Raw genomic sequence first — 19,647 nt, forward strand, 5'->3', positions numbered from 1 at the left:
GACCATGTTTGCATGGAATGTTCCCTTGGTATCTCTAATTTTCCTGAAGAAATCTCTAGTCTTTCCCATTCTATTGTTTTCCTCTGTTTCTTTGCATTGATCACTGAGGAAGTCTTTCTTATCTCTCCTTGCTATTCTTTGCAATTCTGCATTCAAATGGGTATGTCTATAGCAAGGCTCTAAAAGACACACCAGATAATCCCACCCTCGTTCTCTCCCACAGAGTCCAAAAGACTGTTCTATACATCTATGTCTCTTTTGCTGTCTTGCATACAAGGGTGAGGGTGGGATGATGTGGGAGAATGGCATTGAAACATGTGTAATATCATATATGAAATGAATCGCCAGTCCAGGCTCGATGCATGATACTGGATGCTTGGGACTGGTGCACTGAGATGACCCAGAGGGATGGTACGGGGAGGGAGGTGGGAGGAGGGTTCAGGATGAGGAACACGTGTATACCTGTGGCGGATTCATGTTGATGTATGGCAAAACCGATACAATATTATAAAGTAATTAACCTCCAATTAAAATAAATAAAGTTTAAAAAGGACACACCAGATAAAATCAAGTGATGACTTATGGTAACTTATTCTTTCAGATCCTCCTCCTAGTTTATGTTAACTCTTCACTTAAAAAGAATTGAATATGAAGGGGAGGGGCTGCCAAGTGTGGACACACAATGGAGAAATACGATTCTTTTCTACACATCTCTAAGTTTGCAGGTCAGCTCAAAGAGGCTAAACCTTAGATGACAGGGTCTGTGTGCTATACTGGAGGAGTTTTTCCTGAAGCTAGCCCGTGAGTCTCAGGGTGAGTTCAGTTCTGATGGAATGGTCATATGGAAAGAGATGAGGGTGCCTGGGATGACTTTCTATACCAACTCTTTGTAAGATTTTCAGAAGACACTTGTTATGAATACAGATGCAATTAGATCCTTTTGTTTACAAGTTTGTAGATATATGTGGATCTGTGTCCATATGTACATTTATGTGGTTCACTCCAATTTAGAAGAAAGGAGGAAGATACAATTTGTTTCCAACTAACATCACAGAGAAGAACATTAATATATAATCATAACTGAGTTTGTATCTCTGTCAGTTTTCCATCCTCCATTCCATCTGTCATTTCACCATATGGTTATAGCTATGATTTGACATCTTGTCTTTATCATCTCATCTATCAATAAATAGGCAATATCTCCTTAGACAATACTTCCTGTTTGTGTCTAACATGGAATTCAATTTCCATGAACTTCACAGTTCTGTGAACCTGAAAAATATTTAATATGACTATTGGGTTAAATTATCTATGCCATATATAATCAGTTACTTAGTGATAGGCAAACAAATTCTTTATTATATCGTATCTTCCAAACTGTTTCCCATTAAAATTAATGACATGGTGAGAAAGTATAGGAGAAATGAATTCAATAGCTAGTTTCTTTTTCATGGCAAAGACTATACCAGAGAGACCAGTATATTTGACTTTAGAAAACTGTTTTCATTTAATTTGGTCACTGTCCTGTTACAAACAGATCACTATTCTGCAATGGGATATTAAATAGGAGTATATTCCCTATCAAATATTAAATACAATGAAAATTTTCTCTCTTTAAATTAGAGCAACTGCATTCCTTAAAAGCATTTATGAATCAATATTCATATGATAATGAATATCCCCTACCTGCAAAAGGTGAATGAGAAAATCATATTAAAATCATTACCTTTATAAGAATTTAATGTTAAATTACATTTCAAAGAACTCCTAGTGGAGCTGAGAAACAGGCAAGTAAATTCTATACTGTTTCCAGATACTTAGTAGACATGTATCTGCATGTGTAAACCATTAGGGATAAAAAAGATATGAATACACAAAACATTAGTTCCTGCAGTAATGATACATGCTTTAATAACCTTGAGGAATAAGCCAGAAAAATCCATCTATAAGAACTCACATTCAGCACTTTGTACAGAAGACACAAATATAATAGACAATGGATTAAAAAAAAACCTGCTGCTTCTCAAGCATGACTAATGATATTGTTATTACATTTAAATTAAAGTAACTTCTAAGTTCTATTTAGAAATAAGTCTCTGCATTGCTATCTAGGAGGAATTTAAATGGATTTATATTTGGAGTTCATATGTTTATATATAACTCTGAAGAACATTTCTCCTTGTTTATCAGTAATCTGGGAATCGTGTTTGGAAACATTGGTTTTTCATCATATATTTAAAAAATTGCAGTTGTGCTGAGTATTTTTTGTTGTATAATGCACATAAATATAACTTGCCTGGTGGCTCACATGGCAAAGCATCTGACTACAATGCCGGAGACCCAGGTTCTATCCCTGGGTTGGGAAGATCCACGTAGAAGGAAAAGGCAGCCCACTCCAGTATTCTTGCCTGGAAAATCCCATGGACAGAGAAGCATGGTAGGCTATAGTCCATGGGTCCTTAGCAGACCAAAAAAATGCACATAAATATATGTCTGTATTATACAACCATTAAAATAAGAAATGCCTATTTTAACTCTTGGTCATCAGTTCCTCATGGCACTGGTTCCACTAACAAGAGGTATTTTCCTAACCTGATTATATCATACCTCATCTGGGAATTTACATATTACCTAATTCATATGGATAAGAACCCATACCAAGACTCTTGAAAAGGTTTTTATTAATTCACAATGACATTAGTGACACGTGACACACTGAGCTACAAACTGTGATTAAGCCAGCTAAAAATTTCTTCTATTTAGAGAAAGCATATATGTTTTCCTAATTATGAAGTTCTCTGTGAGGTGGTACCATCCTGCTAACCTAGTGAATTTTTACCTAGGATGGTTTAGAGTCAGAGCCCAGAAGAGTGGGACTCATGTGTCAGGAAAACCAGCCCGTAGCCTTAGACTGTTGTCATGACGGGCACATGTACATTCTGTGATGCCTGGGTCATTGGTCATGATTTGTGATCCATTTTTAACCTTAATAGTAAATCAATGTGTGCAATTACATAATATGCTGCCATAGACTTGAACAAAAACTGAGTGGTTTGCTTGCATATCCATTTACAAGTCCTGAGTAGACACATAACAGTGCTTCACTGTTTTAAATATGATTAGATTTATAAAGAATTTGATAAAATACAGTTTAACACTTGGCCGTTGTGGTACATCAGTACATTTTCTTTTAAATGATAAGGTATAATACCAATTGTATTTTTTTTAATTTATTTGTTTTAATCGGATGCTAATTATTTTGCAATATTATAGTGGTTTTTGCCATACATTGACATGAATCCTCCATGGGTGTGACATGTATCCCCCATCCTAAACCCCTCTCCCACCTCGCTCCCCATCCCACCTCTCAGAGTCATAAAAATATGGAACGCTTCACGAATTTGCGTGTCATCCTTGCACAGGGGCCATGCTAATCTTCTCTGTATCGTAACAATTTTAGTATATGTGGTGCCGAAGCGAGCACCCAATTCCATTTTTAGACAAGTGATATATATGACCGAAAATTACCTTCCAGAACATAGACATCAAGAAAGTACTTATAGTTACCATTGAGAAAATACAAAATGATTAGTTGCATTGAAGTTTCTAGTTAGATGTAGGTGCCAAAGTAGTCAATCGTATTCCATCTTTTTATTAATTGACCAAGATGTGGCATTATGAAACTGATTACTTTTTAAAGTATAATATAATGGCTGACATATTTTATCTCCAATTTCTATCAAGAATTCTTCGAAACATGCTATCATGAGTCCATCCTTGATGATAGGAAAAGTACTTATCCAGGCATGAGCAATACATTCACTCTTGCAGTGCATCAGAGTACCAACTGTTACATCAACCACTCTGGGATTTGATGTCAGAGGTTAAAAGGAATGCCTTTGTTCTAATATTAGTATGTTATTGTTGGAGAAAGCTCAGCTCTACAACACTATGATTACAATGTCTATTTTTCTTTCTCTGATAATGACAATGGCAGAAAATGATAAAGTTTGATATATGGTCCACATCAAATATTCCCTTGTTCTATTGATCACTGCCTACTGCAAATAATTTACCTCTCTCCAAAGCCCCCAAAGTAATGCAGGAAGCTGCAAGAAAAATAAAGTGTGAGATGTTGCAACTAGATTTTGAGTATCCATGATGTCTGTAATTAATTTTTGGAAAGAGACAAGTTCAGATTGCCCACATTTTGTTTTGGTCTCTAAAGATGCCCGATTCAATGTGATTCATTTCTTGTTAATTCCTTGTCTTTCTCCTGGATACCACTTGTGCAGGCCTTCTGCACAATGGTTTTGGTGAACTTGCTATATTCATTTAATATTTATTCAAAATCATGTTTTCTATAAACAAAAACATATTATTTCTTCTTTTCCAATCCACAGAACTTTTCCTTTTCTTGTCTTATGTACTAGGTAGGACTTCCAGGATAATGTTGGATGAGAGTTGTGAGAGAGGACGTTCTTATCTTCTTCCCGGGGTGGGGGGAAGCGGAGGAGTTTCTCACCATTAAATATGATGTTAGTTAGATGTTTTTTGTAGATGTTCTTTATCAAGTTGATGAAACTTCTTCTGTTACTAGTTTTCTTAAGAGTTTTTAAAAAATTATCATAAACATGTATTAAATTTCTCCAGTGTTATTCCTGAAGCAATTGATATAATCATATGATTTTTCTTTTCTTGCCTGTAGATGTGGTGGATTATACTGATTGATTTTTGAGTATTGGGTCAGCTTTGTATATCTGGGGAAAAAATCCCATTGTATGTGAAAGTCTATTTGTTCACTGTTGGATTCAATTTGTTGGTATTGTGTTGAGAATTTTTGTGTTTATGTTTATGAGGAATATTGGTTTGTAGCTTTATGTTAAAACATTGGTTTGGTTTTAGTACACTGTGGTGTATCTAGGGGACAGTGTTCATTTAGAGGATGAATAGTTACTGGTTGACTGAAATATACCAAGGTGATCCCCAGATCAAGAAGAGAACTGAGGCTTTCCATCACAACCTGGGAATGCTTATTGGAAACGCTAGTTATGTCTATTAGTGAGTATTCCCAGAGAAAAACTTGAATGGATTTTTCTAAGACATTTTGTATTGGTTTCCTGGGGTTGCTGTAACAAAGAACAGTCGGGGGCCCTCGGTAGCTGCTGATGCACAGCAGGTAACCTCCTGCTGATAAAGGAAGGTCCCAAGGTACAATGCTGTTTTACATAAGGGATTCAGCATTTGGTACCTGTGGAAGAAAGAGGTGTCTTGGAACCAATCCCCAAGTATACTGGAGGAGGACAATACCACAAACTGGATGCCTTAAAAACAACAGAAATTTATTCTTTCTCAGTTCTGAAGGCTAGAAGTTCAGAATGAAGGCATTGGGAGGATCGGGCTCTCTCTGAAGGCTCTAGGGAAAAACTTCTCATTGCTCTTCCCCTTCAGGTGGGGCCCACCTCTGGTGTAGGGCTTGCCGCAGCTGCACCACAGCAACCAGCTTCCGTCACCACTCGCCACCATTTTCCACGTGGCTCCTCTGTCTCTCGTCTGCCGTGGCCTTCTTGAGGGCATTAGTTGTGGACTGAGCACTCACCCTGACACTACCGCCAATAGAGTTACTCTAGTCCAGTAACTAAAAACCGTCACGCAGACACATTTCATCGGGGCCTCTAACTTCCTCTCAAGGAGGTCCCCATGTAAATTTCCTAGATCCCCAGGAAATTCATCCTGAGAGAGAGGATGAAATCCAAAGCTTACTCAGTTTTCCCATCCTGATGTTTGGTTTCTTCTCCCCTCTGGTCCTCTAATTCCCCACACTTAGTGACAGCAGATAAGGTTTTTATATACCCCATTTCCTCACAAGAATGTGTTGAGGTTTTTTTTTTTTTTTTTTTTTTTTGGTGGTGGAAACATTCTTATTTAATCTGATAACCCAGACCAGGATGTGATGAGAAATTCTACTACTCCTTTAAAATGAACAGAAATGAATAAATGCACATTTAAGAGGCATCTTCGAGAGCTGCATTAACTTGCATCAAAAGTAGGCCTTTGAGGGTCAGCATGGCGATGGCTGCTAGAAAAGACCCTTTGGAGCAGATGGGCATTTAGCTTTCTGATCCTGCCAGGTACCTTGTTTCCTACTTTGCACTTCCAGCTTCCCTGCTTGCCAACAGCCTGTGTGTATGGAGGTCTGCATAATATTTGTTACAAAGAAAGGGAGCCTTCTGCCTTTATTAGAATAATAAGAGTTACAGATTATTTGCCATTGGATAAGCTTCCTTTTTATTTTATCTTTTGAATTTTTATCTTCAAAAAATTTCATTATATTTTAATGCTAATATAAGAAAATACCATTTTGTAATTGTTTGAATCAATAAAGTTTTTGGAAAATAACAGTTGTTGAATGACAAAGGGAAAAGGTTGTTTCATTAGCCAGTTCTGGAGCTATTATTTTACAAGTATTGATATTTAAGTGGGTTCTAAATGGGAAAAGAGGCATAGCAGGAATCCATCAGAATTCAAACTGAAAACTTCCAATTACGTACTTATTGTTTTAGTTTAAAAAAAATTCATCAATTTTTCCAGCTATACCTATGTTTAAAATATGTTTTAATTTCACCAGAATTTTTTTGTGCTAATTGGAAATATATGCACACAAATATCTATGTCTATACAATTTTTTCTGTTCCCTTGTCCTTTGAGGAGGATAGAGTATTAATTTTATGGCATTAAAAAAGAGAATCCAAAAAATTGGATTTACCAAGTCCTGGCTTAAACAAATGAAATTTCTATTGAACAGAAGGTAGAGCTATCCGGCCAAAAAACTCAAACTCCAGAATCAAAGACTTGGTCATCTGGAAGAGTGTCATGCATCCAACTTCCACCGCCGATGCTTGGGTGGTTCGTTATGTTATATAAACTCTCACCCACACAAGGAATAGCGGTGTGGAGATTCTTGGGGAAAAGCCAAATTCAGCAGCTTTGTGCTTTCCATATTGAGGCTGAATTCGTACACAGCTGATAACATTCAAATCTCATCTCATGAGAAGAGAGTGGGGAAAATGAATTGCTGTTGTTTTGAGCAGGACACTGTTTCATTTAGGGAATGCAAATCTTTTGGCTCTTTGGTGCAGCTCAAGATTCTGCTTATTATAAATGGAAAGCAGTCTGTCATGCTCTGGCATTTGCACTGACACACACAATATCAGAGTGTACTAGGAGGAGATATTTCATTTTGTTTCAGCTAACTTATTTCATGGACACACTTAAAATACTGTGCCTACCACAGGAATGTCAAAAGCTTCAGACGGCAATTTCTAGGAAGGAATGGTCATGAAGAAAAATAAATATCGTGGAACAAGATGCAGTATTTTTTCCTTCCTTCATTTGGAATTCAAATAATCTAAATGTTTGCATTTGGCTTTTTTTTTTTTTAAGATTTACATTTATGAATGAAATGTCAGTTTTAAATTAGATCTGTTCACAATCAGATTACTGAGCCCCAGCCACAATAAAATACTGATAATTTGGGCAGTGTAACTGTTAAGACGTACCTAAATCCTGGTTTTGGCAATTTGGACTTAGTCACTGCTAGGTGAGACACCCACTTCTCCACTTAACACCTAATGATGATTTACACATGATTATATCTGCTTTGGGCTTCCCTAGTGGCTCAGAGGGAAGGCAATGGCACCCCGCTCTAGTACTCCTGCCTGGAAAATCTCATGGATGGAGGAGCCTGGAACTGGAAGACTGCAGTCCATGGGGTCGCTGAGGGTTGGACACAACTGAGCGACTTCACTTTCACTTTTCACTTTCATGCATTGGAGAAGGAAATGGCAACCCACTCCAGTGTTCTTGCCTGGAGAATCCCAGGGATGGGGGAGCCTGGTGGGCTGCTGTCTATGGGGTAGCACAGAGTCGGACAGGACTGAAGTGACTTAGCAGCAGGAGCAGTGGCTCAGAGGGTGAAGCGTCTACCTGCAATGTGAGAGAACTGGGTTCAATCCCCAGGTCAGGATCATGCTCTGGAAAATGAAATGGCATCCCACTCTAGTACTGTTGCCTGGAAAATTCCATGGACTGAGAAGCCTGCCTGGCCAAAGGCCATTGGAAAACAAAGCATTGCCAGCAAAGGTCCATCTAGTCAAAGCTAGATGTTTTTCCAGTGGTCATGTATGTATATGAGAGTTGGACTATAAAGAAACTGAGCATTGAAGAATTGATGCTTTTGAACTGTGGTGCTGGAGAAGACTCTTGAGAGTCTCTTGGACTGCAAGGAGATCCAACCAGTCCATCCTGAAAGAAATCAGTCCTGAGTATTCATTGGAAGGACTGATGCTGAAGCTGAAACTCCAATACTTTGGCTACCTGATGTGAAGAACTGACTCATTGGAAGGGACCTTGATTCTGGGAAAGACTGAAAGCAGGAGAAGGGGATGACAGAGGATGAGATGGTTGGCTGGCATCACCAACTCGATGGACATGAGTTTGAGTAAGCTCCAGGAGTTGGTGATGGACAGGGAAGCCTGGCATTGTTGCAGTCCATGGGGTCACAAGGAGTCAGACATGACTGAGCGACTGAACTGACTGATACCTACTTTAAAATCCTGGGAAAATGATCCTGGATTTTATCTCCTCAATATTATTTTGACTACTAGAGCCATCACAGATTTTTAAGTTTAAAGTTTCAGTTTGGGTGTAGTCCAGATGATCTGAAGCTGTGCTGTGCTTAGTTGCTGTCATGTCCAACTCTTTGCAACCCCACGGACAATGGCCCACCAGACTCCTCTGTCCATGGAAATCTCCAGGCAAGAGTATTGGAGTGGGTTGCCATGCCCTCCTCCAAGCGATCTTCCCAACCCAGGGATAGAGCCCAAGTCTCCACATTGCAGGCAGATTCTTCACTGTCTGAACCACCAGAGAAGCCCAAGAATACTGGAGTGGGTAAGTATCCCTTCTCCAGGGCATCTTCCCAACCCAGGAATCAAACCAGAGTCTCCTGCATTGCAGACAGATTCTTTACCAGCTGAGCTACCAGGAAAGCCCGATGATCTGAAGGGTTCTCTCTTAAGTTTCATAGGTTAGGTGAGAGTGTTTTATGTATACTTCACAGTTAGAATCTGATTCTAAGTGGTTGATTTCCATAACAGGAAATAATACTCAGGCAAACAAATAACATCTTTGTGTTTTTACCTTCTCCCATCCATCTCTCCAAAAGAAAAAGGAAAAAAACAAGCTAGGCTTATCTTTTTTTACCTCTGACAACAATTTAAAAAATATCGAGTGTGACTACGCCTTAGGTGCTGAGAACATGATGATGAACGGGGCTGTCACAGATCCTGCTGATAAGCATCTCTCACTCTAGCCAGGAGACAGATGCTCACGCATGCAATTCCGATGCAGCTGCTAAGGGACATGACAAGGGCAGCTTGGATGATGGCAGGGCACATGGCAGAAGCATCTGTACTGGACTTGATGGGTCAGAAGGCTTCCTGGGGAGGTTGTGTCTCAAAAGAACCTGGAAGGATAAGCAGGAATTAAGCCACATGAAGCTGGGTGGACCACAGTAATGCAGCTCTGGGAAGGAGGAGCGAAAAGAAGAGCATGACAGGATATAACTTGAAGTTAGGTAGCACTTGGTGTTGATCAGAAGGGATGGAACAGAGGCTAGGAATGGAAACATAGGTTCTGAAGGGCTTTGTGTGACACTGGAAGAAATTTAAACTTGGATGAAGTGGTTAGGGAGTTCTTGCAATAATTTATTTTAAGCCTGTGTCTTGGTTTTAAGTGATGGTTAGCATTATTGAATGAATCAGCTAAATGTTCCTGCTTCTTTCTCCAAATGCTTTAGATATTATAGAATATGCAAAGATTCAAATATGAGGATTCCTATGGTAAATGTGTCCTGGAATTGAATGTTAAAAAAAAAACAACCAACTTTACCATCAGATGTTTATACATCCTTTTGTTAGGAAATAAAAACAGGAAAAAATGATTTTGCCTTATCAGAAGCTCAAAACACATTTTGCATTGCGTTCCTTCAAGGTATCAAGTATAGGTTCTTTAACATTTTTTTGGTCATTTTCATTTTCTTATTGAAAAGTGTCTTGATATTGCTAACTGTCCAGAATTTAGAAGTAAATAGGTATAAATCATATATATATATATATATATATATCTCAAAATAGAAAGATCATGTCCATTTCCTAAGCTTTTCTCAACTTTTAACCAATAATTTTGGTTCACACTTTCATAAGGGGAATTTTTCATCAAGACAAAAATTTTAACCGAAAGAATAATCACACTTAAGTATTTGAAATTAAAATATAGCCTGAAGAGTAACTGAACAGCAAGCTATTCTATTTGATTTTCTCCTATTAAAAAAATTCAACCAAACTGACAAAATGGGATGGGAGATCCCACTAAATTAACAAGATAGAGATAGAGTAAGATAAGAATTTATTACCTGGGTCTGCCAGCTCTGTTTGGACATAAGTAGGTTTTACTCTCTAGCTTCAAATGAGAATAGCAATTGGGCAAGATATTCACAACACTTGAAACTGGACAAAAAGGATCCATAGGTGAGTTAAGAGACTATGAATTCCCTGGGATTCTGCATATATGTCTTTAATAGGTTTCTGTCAAAATTTTTAAGAATATTAAGGGATTAAATTTTTAAATTAAACTGAATACACAGCACAAGAAAATATATGCCACACATATATTTTTACTTAGCCACACATTTCACATCTTCAGATAACATCCAGTAACTTTTTAATATCAACTTGAATATATTAAATTTAAATATTTTTATTTGCAGACAGTCTTTACAGCAACATACTTAATTCCTCCCATCTATCAAACCATGTATAATGAGTATTCTTTCAACTATAGATTTTACCCTAACATGATGAGACTACATTTAAAATCTAAAAACAAATGCTTCTCTTATACACGCTTATTTTTTTTAATGAACTAAAATGATGATCCTTTTTTCTGAATAATATGTTTCAGAAAGGCACAGAACATTCTTCAGTATTACAGGGATAATTATAAGAAAAGGATAGACTTCATCTTATATCATCCTATTATATACTTTTTCTCTCTGAGATAATACTAAATATATCCCCCTGAGTTTAATTTCAAATCTTTGAAAAAAAGTCTTAAGAAATTGGAAAGGATTCAAGTTTCAATTCAGAAAACATCATTTTCCTACAAGGAAACAGTTCAAAATCACATACTAACTCCACTCTTCTAATTTTTAATATTCTAAAGAAACAAATATTTGAAGGAGAAATAGTGAGCAGGAGGCAGTGGGATGAAAAATTACATGAAAGAATGTTATTATCCTTGGCCTTCATAGAGTACTTGCCATTTCCCAGATCTTTACAAGACATGAAATTAAAACCATCAGTTGCCCAAGAGGTAGACTATGAACCCATCTCCAAATGGGAAAATGAGCACTGAGATGCCTTACCACTCTGCTGCTGCTAAGTCACTTCAGTCGTGTCCAGCTCTGTGTGACCCCATAGACGGCAGCCCACCAGGCTCCCCGGCTTACCACGCTAATGGCTGTAAAAATGGTTAGCAGCAGGACAAGACTAGAAGGAGGAGCTGGTTACAACTCTATACACATGGCTGCCCGAAACACATCAGTGGAAGGACAGGGGTACTGCTGGTCCACGTCTGCAGCTATGCTCCACCTTGCTCTGTGATACACACAGCTGATGGAAGTTTCTGTCTCCATTTAAAGCTGATGGCACATCTATTCTCCAAAGTCAAACCCATGAGAGCAATATGGGGAATGACTTTGCAGTGCCATCCTCAGACTCAGGAATGTAGGCTACGTTGAAACTACATAGAACATATTTCAATAAATGGGATCAAAACAGGAAAAGCAAAATTGAAAGACATCTTGTGCAATAATGAAAGTAACAATTTTAGTTCAACGTTTCTACTCTTATTCTACAAAGAGATGTTTATGAGTACAATTAAAAACAGATTATGAAACAACTGGATTTGAAATAAAACTCACATCTGCATGTCTATGTAAGCCTTGGTTTGCATGCTCTTAAATTAGGAGGGAATAAAGATAGTATAATTTGACTGGGTTTTATATTGAACACATCTCTTTCTAGAATTCAAAGGTGTATCCTGATTCACTGCTAATGATTTACCAAGCTCTTCAAATACATTAAAGCACTAAAGAAATTTTGATTATTTCACAGAGCTGTGGCATTAGCCAAAAAAGCAATATGGCTAGACTGGAAGTGCACTTGGTGGGGGATGCTAAATGGGAGATGCAGGAAAATAAACAGCTGTATTGTCGTCCTTTAGGCTCATGGGAAAGACATCCATGGGTGCCAACCCTGCATTACTGTGTGAGTAGCCAGTACATCAGGGACACGGTAACATAGATGACACACAGCACGATCCAGTTTATCCTCGTGATGAGCGGCCTGCAGTTACCTGTCACGTGGAGGATGACACTGGAAGAGAGAATGCCGCTAGGGTTTTGGGCCCGCGCCACATAGAGGCCTGCGTCTGCCTCACATGCCTTCGGAATGAAGACCAAGTGTCTTGTCTCCTTGTGTAAAACCTGCAAATGCCCATCTGCAGACAGTTTCTGGCCCTTCTTGTACCTGAAGCAGAGAGTCAATTTTTAAAGTCAGGATCATGGTTGATTCACATCATTTCCAAGTTCTAATAAACACTGCAATTGGGCCCATTGCTACTGCAATATTTTCTAGCATTAGCAGGAACTCTGCAGCAACCACAAACCCAGTGGAGCTGTTTATCTTTCAAGCAGTGGTTGGCAACTGGTGGCCAAGGAAGTATTTGATGGACTCAGACTGTGTTTTTTAAACACTGAATTTTTTGACATTTAATTAGAACACTGCATATGAAAATTCAGATATCCAACTCCTCTTTACAAAACCAGGCCATCTGGTCACCCTGGGCCACCATTTTCTCATGGCATCAATTACCCCAAGTGGGAAATGGCACCTTCTATTTGACCTGTGTCCTTCTTTCAGCTGCTATGAAACAGCAGCTTGTGACTTCTTAGAGTCTACTGAAGCAAGACTCTTTCTTCCCCATCAAACTCATCCTGCAAGATCCCTGGAGAATACCAATATGCCACTTTAGAAGAAGGTACAGATATAGCACTTGCTAGCAAGATGAGCTCATTTAATTTTTGTGAATTAATTTCATTAGAAGAAAATGATTTCTAATTATAGAGGACATTCATGCAATTGGATTTTTACTGTTAATGACACATTTCTAAAAGTTTCTTATGAATATGAGCACTTAGCTGTAGCATTATATAAAGCGAATAATTTGTTTATTTTGCACACTCTAGATTCTTGCTTATTTATTTCTCTCCATGTTGTTCCATCCAACTAGTGGTGACAAACCTGAATCACTTTCTATTCCCAGTGCCTGAGTGATGATTTTGCATTTTTCTGAGTGTCCTAAGACTGATTCCCTGACAGCTTGCCAGTTGTTAACTGAGAAAAATTGTTGTAAATTCAAGGGCAAGATATTTTTTTCACAATATCACAGTAGTTCTTCAACAATAAATGCTAACCAAGCCATATTTTGTGTGGACAAAAACAATAAACACTTCAGACAACATTTTTTTTTGGAGTGAAACTAATATTTAATAATGAATTAAATAATGATATTAAATAATGAATTTACTGATATTAAATTCATAAATACGAAATTTCTGATCTGTAAAAAACATGCAATTATAAAGACAACAAAATAAGACAAAGAGCATAAATGGCTACACTGTAATCCAAGTGCAATTTCATTTAATAATCTGAGAGACCAACATTTTTTCATAAATTATTTAGCTAACTGATCCACACTCCAAGTACCATCAATGGGCAAACACAGTAATTGAAACTGTTATTGTCTACTGAACATTATGATAAACAAATGCTATTTTACTTTTAAGTATAAACTTGTGCTCATGTTTTAGTAACTTTGTCCTCAAAGAAATATATTTAAGGTTGAAAAGTTTCTAAATGTTGAAAAGTTTCTAAATGTTTAAAAGTAACCCACATGTTAAGGAAGTTAGAACTGCTTTTATAACAACAATGATTTAAAACCTGTGTTCTGTGCTGTACTTTTATTAAAATAAATAGGCTAAAAATAATGATGTCTCTAGAGTAAAACCACATTGTTCACAGCTCAGTCGTTATGCCACCTTTCAAAAAGGGGCTTATTGCCTATCATAGAAGCAACTATGAAGGGAATATTTTTATTCCATCTTCAACACTGAAGAAATTTATAAAAAGAAATCTTAGTGAAATAAATGATGTTAGAAAAGTGGCATGTGTGACTCTTGCGAGAGGGAAAAGATGAAGCAGGTAGATGACAGAAAAGGGAAATACCCAAAAGCTTTTTTTTTCACTGAATGCAGGTTGTTAAACCAAGAAAATTTCATGCTTGTGTAGAAATAAACAGTAGGAGAGAAGTTCAAGCCCAATCTTTAGAAATGTGGAATGTCAAACCGATACCAAAAAACGGCGCAACTAAGTTGCAGTACTTTTGGACTTGGTTAAACTACTATTTTATATGGTTATTTTCTGGGGGTGTTAGCCATGTGGCTACTAAAATGAGAGTTGAGGGTTGGATGTGAGATTGAAACATGCACAGCTGCAGTGATGTAGAACATTAACCAGCGTCCCCTAGGCTTTAAAGTTAGTGCACGCAGAATGATTTGCTCAGAGAAGAGATTCAGTTCGTTTCTGTTTATGGCTTGTCATTATAGGCTACCCACCATGTCAGTGTAGGCTCTGGAAATCCTGTTACTTCGACTTCCAAAGTCACTGGAGAACCTTCCATGACAGTTACGTTAGACAGGAGTCTGGAGAAATTAGGGGCCTGGCCAGCTAGGCTGACCATGCTGGTCTTAGCTGCTGTACTTATCATCTCTTCTCGGGGAACCATTTGCCTCTGACAGGCCTGGCTGGGCCCTGGGTGAAACCCGAGGCCTGAGAATGCATCCTGGGTAGCATGCAGCCTATTTCGGGTTTTAGTGACGTTATTATCAGCATGCATTTTCTCTGGTGTTTCTAGCAAATGCCCCTGAGCCTGGGGGTGCTGTTGCGAAGCTCTGTCATGCACTTCACTGCACATGCTCTCTGGAAGTTGAGCACTGATTTTGTGGAAGGCAGTACTCTTTTCCAGAAATCCTTGGGATGTTAATGGGGGCTCAGGTTGGACCTGGGGGGAAGGCTTCTCAAAATGACTTGAAAAAGTTTCTCTCTTATTGCAAGCATCAGCAAAAGCAGCAGGTGGAGGAAAGCCAGATTCCGGGGCCTCTCCTGGACCGCTGGCCCCCATCTGCATCTGGTGGCCGCTTAGGTGATGGCGGGGGAACGGGTTGACATGCGCCTCCAGCTCCATGTCAGATGGAGCAAGGAGAGAATCAGGGCTTCCTGGGACTGGAGGCAGGGAGATGTCGTCGGGTGAAACACACTCATATTCTTCTCCTGAAAGCACGTCCACAGGCAGAAGCAGGCCTTGGGCACTCTCTTTGCTGAGGACCAGCTGCTTCACGCCCTGTGGAAGCTGACCCTTTCTTGCTCCATTGACGGCCAAGGTGGCTGCTGGCTGGGCCTGCTCCTTCAAAATGGAAAAGCCAAAGTTTTGAGTTAATGTTGACAAAGCCAGCTTGAGAAACAACTTGAGAAGACCTGCAGTGAGTGACAGCTGGGGGCCCTGGCCCCAGCCGCACAGAACCTGAAACCATTTGTCCACTGAACCTGAGTGTAGACGGTCCCATGACTAAGGAATGGGTAAACTGACCTGCAGCCGCTAAGTGAGAGGTGACAGGTCTTGCGAAATAGAGGAGAGAAAGCCCTGGTTCTCATCTCTCATGATGGGGTGGGACTGGATCCATGTTTCTCAGATCATGGTCTGAGGAGTCTTCTCCCACTAGCAAATTCTGCTTTGGTTTTCTTATCTGTCTGCACGTCATAGAACGTGGTTCCTAAACATCAGAGGTTTCTTTTTAGGTGATCCTCACATCCTCCAAGAATAACCCTGCTTTTTTCTCAGGAAAGCCACTCATTTTTTAAAAAATTATTTAAAAAAATTATTTTTAAAAAATTAACATTTATCATTTTAACCATTTTTAAGTGTACAATTCAGTGGCATTAGGGACATTCATGTTGTCATGCAACCATCTCCATTATCCATCTCCAGAACCTTTTCCTCTTTACAAATTGAAATTCTGTACCAATAAAACACTAACCTCCCATTCTTCCCTTCTCAGCCCCTTCTATTTCCTGTCTCTATGAATTTGACAACTGTAGATAACTCATATAGACAAAGCCATTTTTAAATGACTGGTTTATTTTCTAAAAGACCCTTAGTTTTATTCTTACAATGAAAAATATCTACTGAGCACCTATTATATTCTGGCTTCTGTACTAGACATGGGAGAGATAAATAGTGAGTAAAACTAGGTAGAATCCTTCCCTCTTGGAGATGCCAGCCTAGTGGGGAAGTAGATACAAAGGGAACAATCACACATTGCGGCCTTTTGCTGGAGAACGCACCAAGACACAGTGGAGGAAGGCTTGCCCCTTGTCTTTCTGCCCCATGTGGAACATAGGCCATGCTAGGAGACTGAGAAAGCAGTGATCCATTTCACTTACTCTATTCCAGGATTTCTCTCCACTTATCCATGTCCATCTCTGGTTTGATGAGAGGTTCAAATATCCTTTCTGGCATGGACTCAAAAGAATATTGAAGCTGAAAGAGATCTCATCTATCCCAACCTGCTTGTTCTATATCCACTTCTTTCTTTGCCTTTCCACAGCATTTGGGGTGCATTTTTACTTAATTTAACAGTTCCTGGCTTTTGTCCTGTTATTACCACTTGCACACGAGAAAGCTGTGTTTTGTTCTGAGTTTGAGTTCTTCATTTTAGCCCATAGTTCTACTCCTGACATATACAAGTGATTTTTGAGAAATAAATGTTTTCAGGTTGAAGATTAAAAGCAAAACAATGTGCCTTCTACTATTCTACAGATATGACTTATCTTCAGAGAAAGCATAAACCCAGTTGAGAAAAATTGGTTTCCTTCAGCCATTTAGTAGAAATTTAAATCCTGAGTCTAAAGCCAGAAGCTCTTAAAAGCTTTTCTCTTAAAAAAAAAAAATTACTAGTGGGATAAAATATTTGTAAACAATATGACAAACCAAATCTCATACAACTAAGCAACAAATAAAATATGGGCAAAGGATAAATAGATATTTCTCCAAAGAAGACATACAGATGGCCAACAGGCACAGGAAAAGATGTTCAACATTGCTAATCATTAGAGAAATGCAAATGAAAACTACAAAGAGTTATCACCTTCCGCCAGTCAGAATGGCCACTGCTAAGAAATCTATAAAAAATAAATGCTGGAGAGGATGTGGAGAAAAGGGGGTTCTCCTACACTGTTGGTGGGAATGTAAGGTGGTGCAGCTACTGTGGAAAACAGGATGGAGGTACCTCAGGACACTAAAGATACAATTACCATATCATCCAGCAATCCCATTCCTCGGCATATATTCAGACAAAACTCCAATTTAAAAAGGTGCACACACCCCTATGTACACAGCAGCACTATTCACAATAGCAAAGACATGGAAATAGCAAAGAGCTGGAAACAACCTAAGTGTCCATCAACAGAGGAGTGCATAAAGAAGTGGTACATACGTACACAACGGAAGAGTAATCAGCTACTAAAAAAGAGAGAGAGAGTGAAATAATGCCATCCGAAACAGCACGGATGGACCTAGAAACTTTGCCATACTAAGTGAAATAAATCAGAAAGAGAAAGACAGATACCATGCAGTATCACTTGTATGTGGAATCTAAAATATGGCACAAATGAAACAGAAAGAGACTCACAGACATAGAGAACAGACGTGGTTTCCACGGTAGGGGGAAGTTAGGGGAGAGATGGATTGGGAGGGGGTTTATCAGATGTTAGCTATTATAGAGAACCAATAAACAGTAAGGTACTACTGTATATGGGAAATGATATTCCCTATCCTATGATAAACCATAATGGAAATGATACATGTATGTATGTGTATAACTGAATCACTTTGTTGTGCAGCAGAAATTAACACAGCATTGTAAATCAACTCTACTTCAATTAAAAAGTTACTAAATAAACACATATTTCATAGGGAGTGTCCCTCCTCCTTTTGGTTTTCCTACCACAGCTTTGCTCTTTCTTTCCACCTCTTCCTGAAAGTGGAGTGCTTATTTTCCTTTTCACAGTGACTTTGATCCAAAAATAGTCTAAGAATCTCCTCTATGCCATTCTGAAAGCCCCTGTTTGAATAATTTTTCCTGAAACAGAGCTTTCCTGGAAAAGAATTTGATGCTTTATTCATGTTAAGAATAACTTCATGGGATAGCAAGCACATTTGTTAATCTGAGGGTCATGCAGAGGGCGGGCAACTTCTCACTGACTTCTTTTGGGCAGCCTATGCAACAGGCTGAGAAGAAAAATTTGGGTTAAACTCCAGGCTAACCCCCCTACTCCATACTCCCGCTAGGGAGGAACTGACTGATGCAGCTGTGGGTTTGGAGGAAGAGACTAGGCATGTCAGCTCTGTCTCTCTGAGGCTCTCTCTCTCTTTTGGGTCTGCCTTCCACCAAGTGGGTGCATCCACATTAGTTCTAAGGTTTGAAAACCTCTGCATGGGAAGCCTGTGTTCTTCAGCTGTGCACCCAAGTGACTGGGAAGCCAAGTCTGTCTCATCACAGATGAAATTTTGGGAAACCCACTAGGAACGTCCCACCCATGACTTCCAATCCACCTTAACTGATTGCTAATTCCTGACTCAAGTGTCTCACTTTCAGATGGTGATAGACTCAAGAAGGGAATCCAAAGATATATATATATATATATTTACTCCCTATAATTCCTGAAGTAGAAAAATACTTTCCATTAAAAATAACAATACCATTTCTACTGACAATAAGAAAGAGTTCTCTCAAATCTTTTTCCAGAAACATTTCAAATTATTAATGTTAGCCCCCAAATATGCTTATTTCTGGGACTTATTTCCTTTCCAGGTAGAAAGTAATGGGTGGAATCATCATTTCTTTGATCTATATGCTATGTTTTTATGAAAGGGACTTTACTAGTTCTTCTTTTGTTTTTATAAGAATCATACAGGACTATTGATCTGTAATTTTGATTCTCAAAATTCTCCAAGCTAGGCTTCAACATTATGTGAACTGAAAACTTCATGTTCAAGCTGGATTTAGAAAAGTCAGAGAAACCAGAGATCAAATTTCCAGCATCTACTGGATCATAGAAAATGGAAGGGAATTCCAGAAAAAAAATCTACTTCTGCTTCATTGGCTACATGAAAGCTTTTGACTGTGTAGATCACAACAAACTGTGGAAAATTCTTAAAGAGATGGGAATACCAGACTATCTTACTTGCCTTCTGAAAAACCTGCATGCAGGTCAAGAAGCAACAGTTAGAACTGGACATGGAAGAACAGACCAGTTCCAAACTGGGAAAGGAGTATGTCAAGGCTGTATATTGTCACACTGCTTATTTAACTTATATACATCATGCGAAATGCCAGTATGGATG

At 38.7% G+C, this 19,647-nt stretch overlaps 1 protein-coding gene across 1 annotated transcript in view; it reads right to left on the minus strand.

Annotated features, from left to right (window-relative positions):
- Positions 10,718–19,647, minus strand: part of CCDC141 (coiled-coil domain containing 141) — a 230,638-nt gene continuing 221,708 nt past the window's right edge. The window contains exons 23-24 of the mRNA XM_005675907.3: positions 14,801–15,648; positions 10,718–12,650 (exon numbers count right to left, since the gene is read on the minus strand). Coding sequence (XP_005675964.2) covers positions 12,383–12,650; positions 14,801–15,648 — 1,116 coding nt within the window. The 3' untranslated portion in view covers positions 10,718–12,382. The remainder of the gene's footprint in view (positions 12,651–14,800; positions 15,649–19,647) is intronic.

This window comes from Capra hircus, chromosome 2 (genome assembly GCF_001704415.2).
Source record: "Capra hircus breed San Clemente chromosome 2, ASM170441v1, whole genome shotgun sequence".
Lineage (NCBI taxonomy): Eukaryota > Metazoa > Chordata > Mammalia > Artiodactyla > Bovidae > Capra > Capra hircus.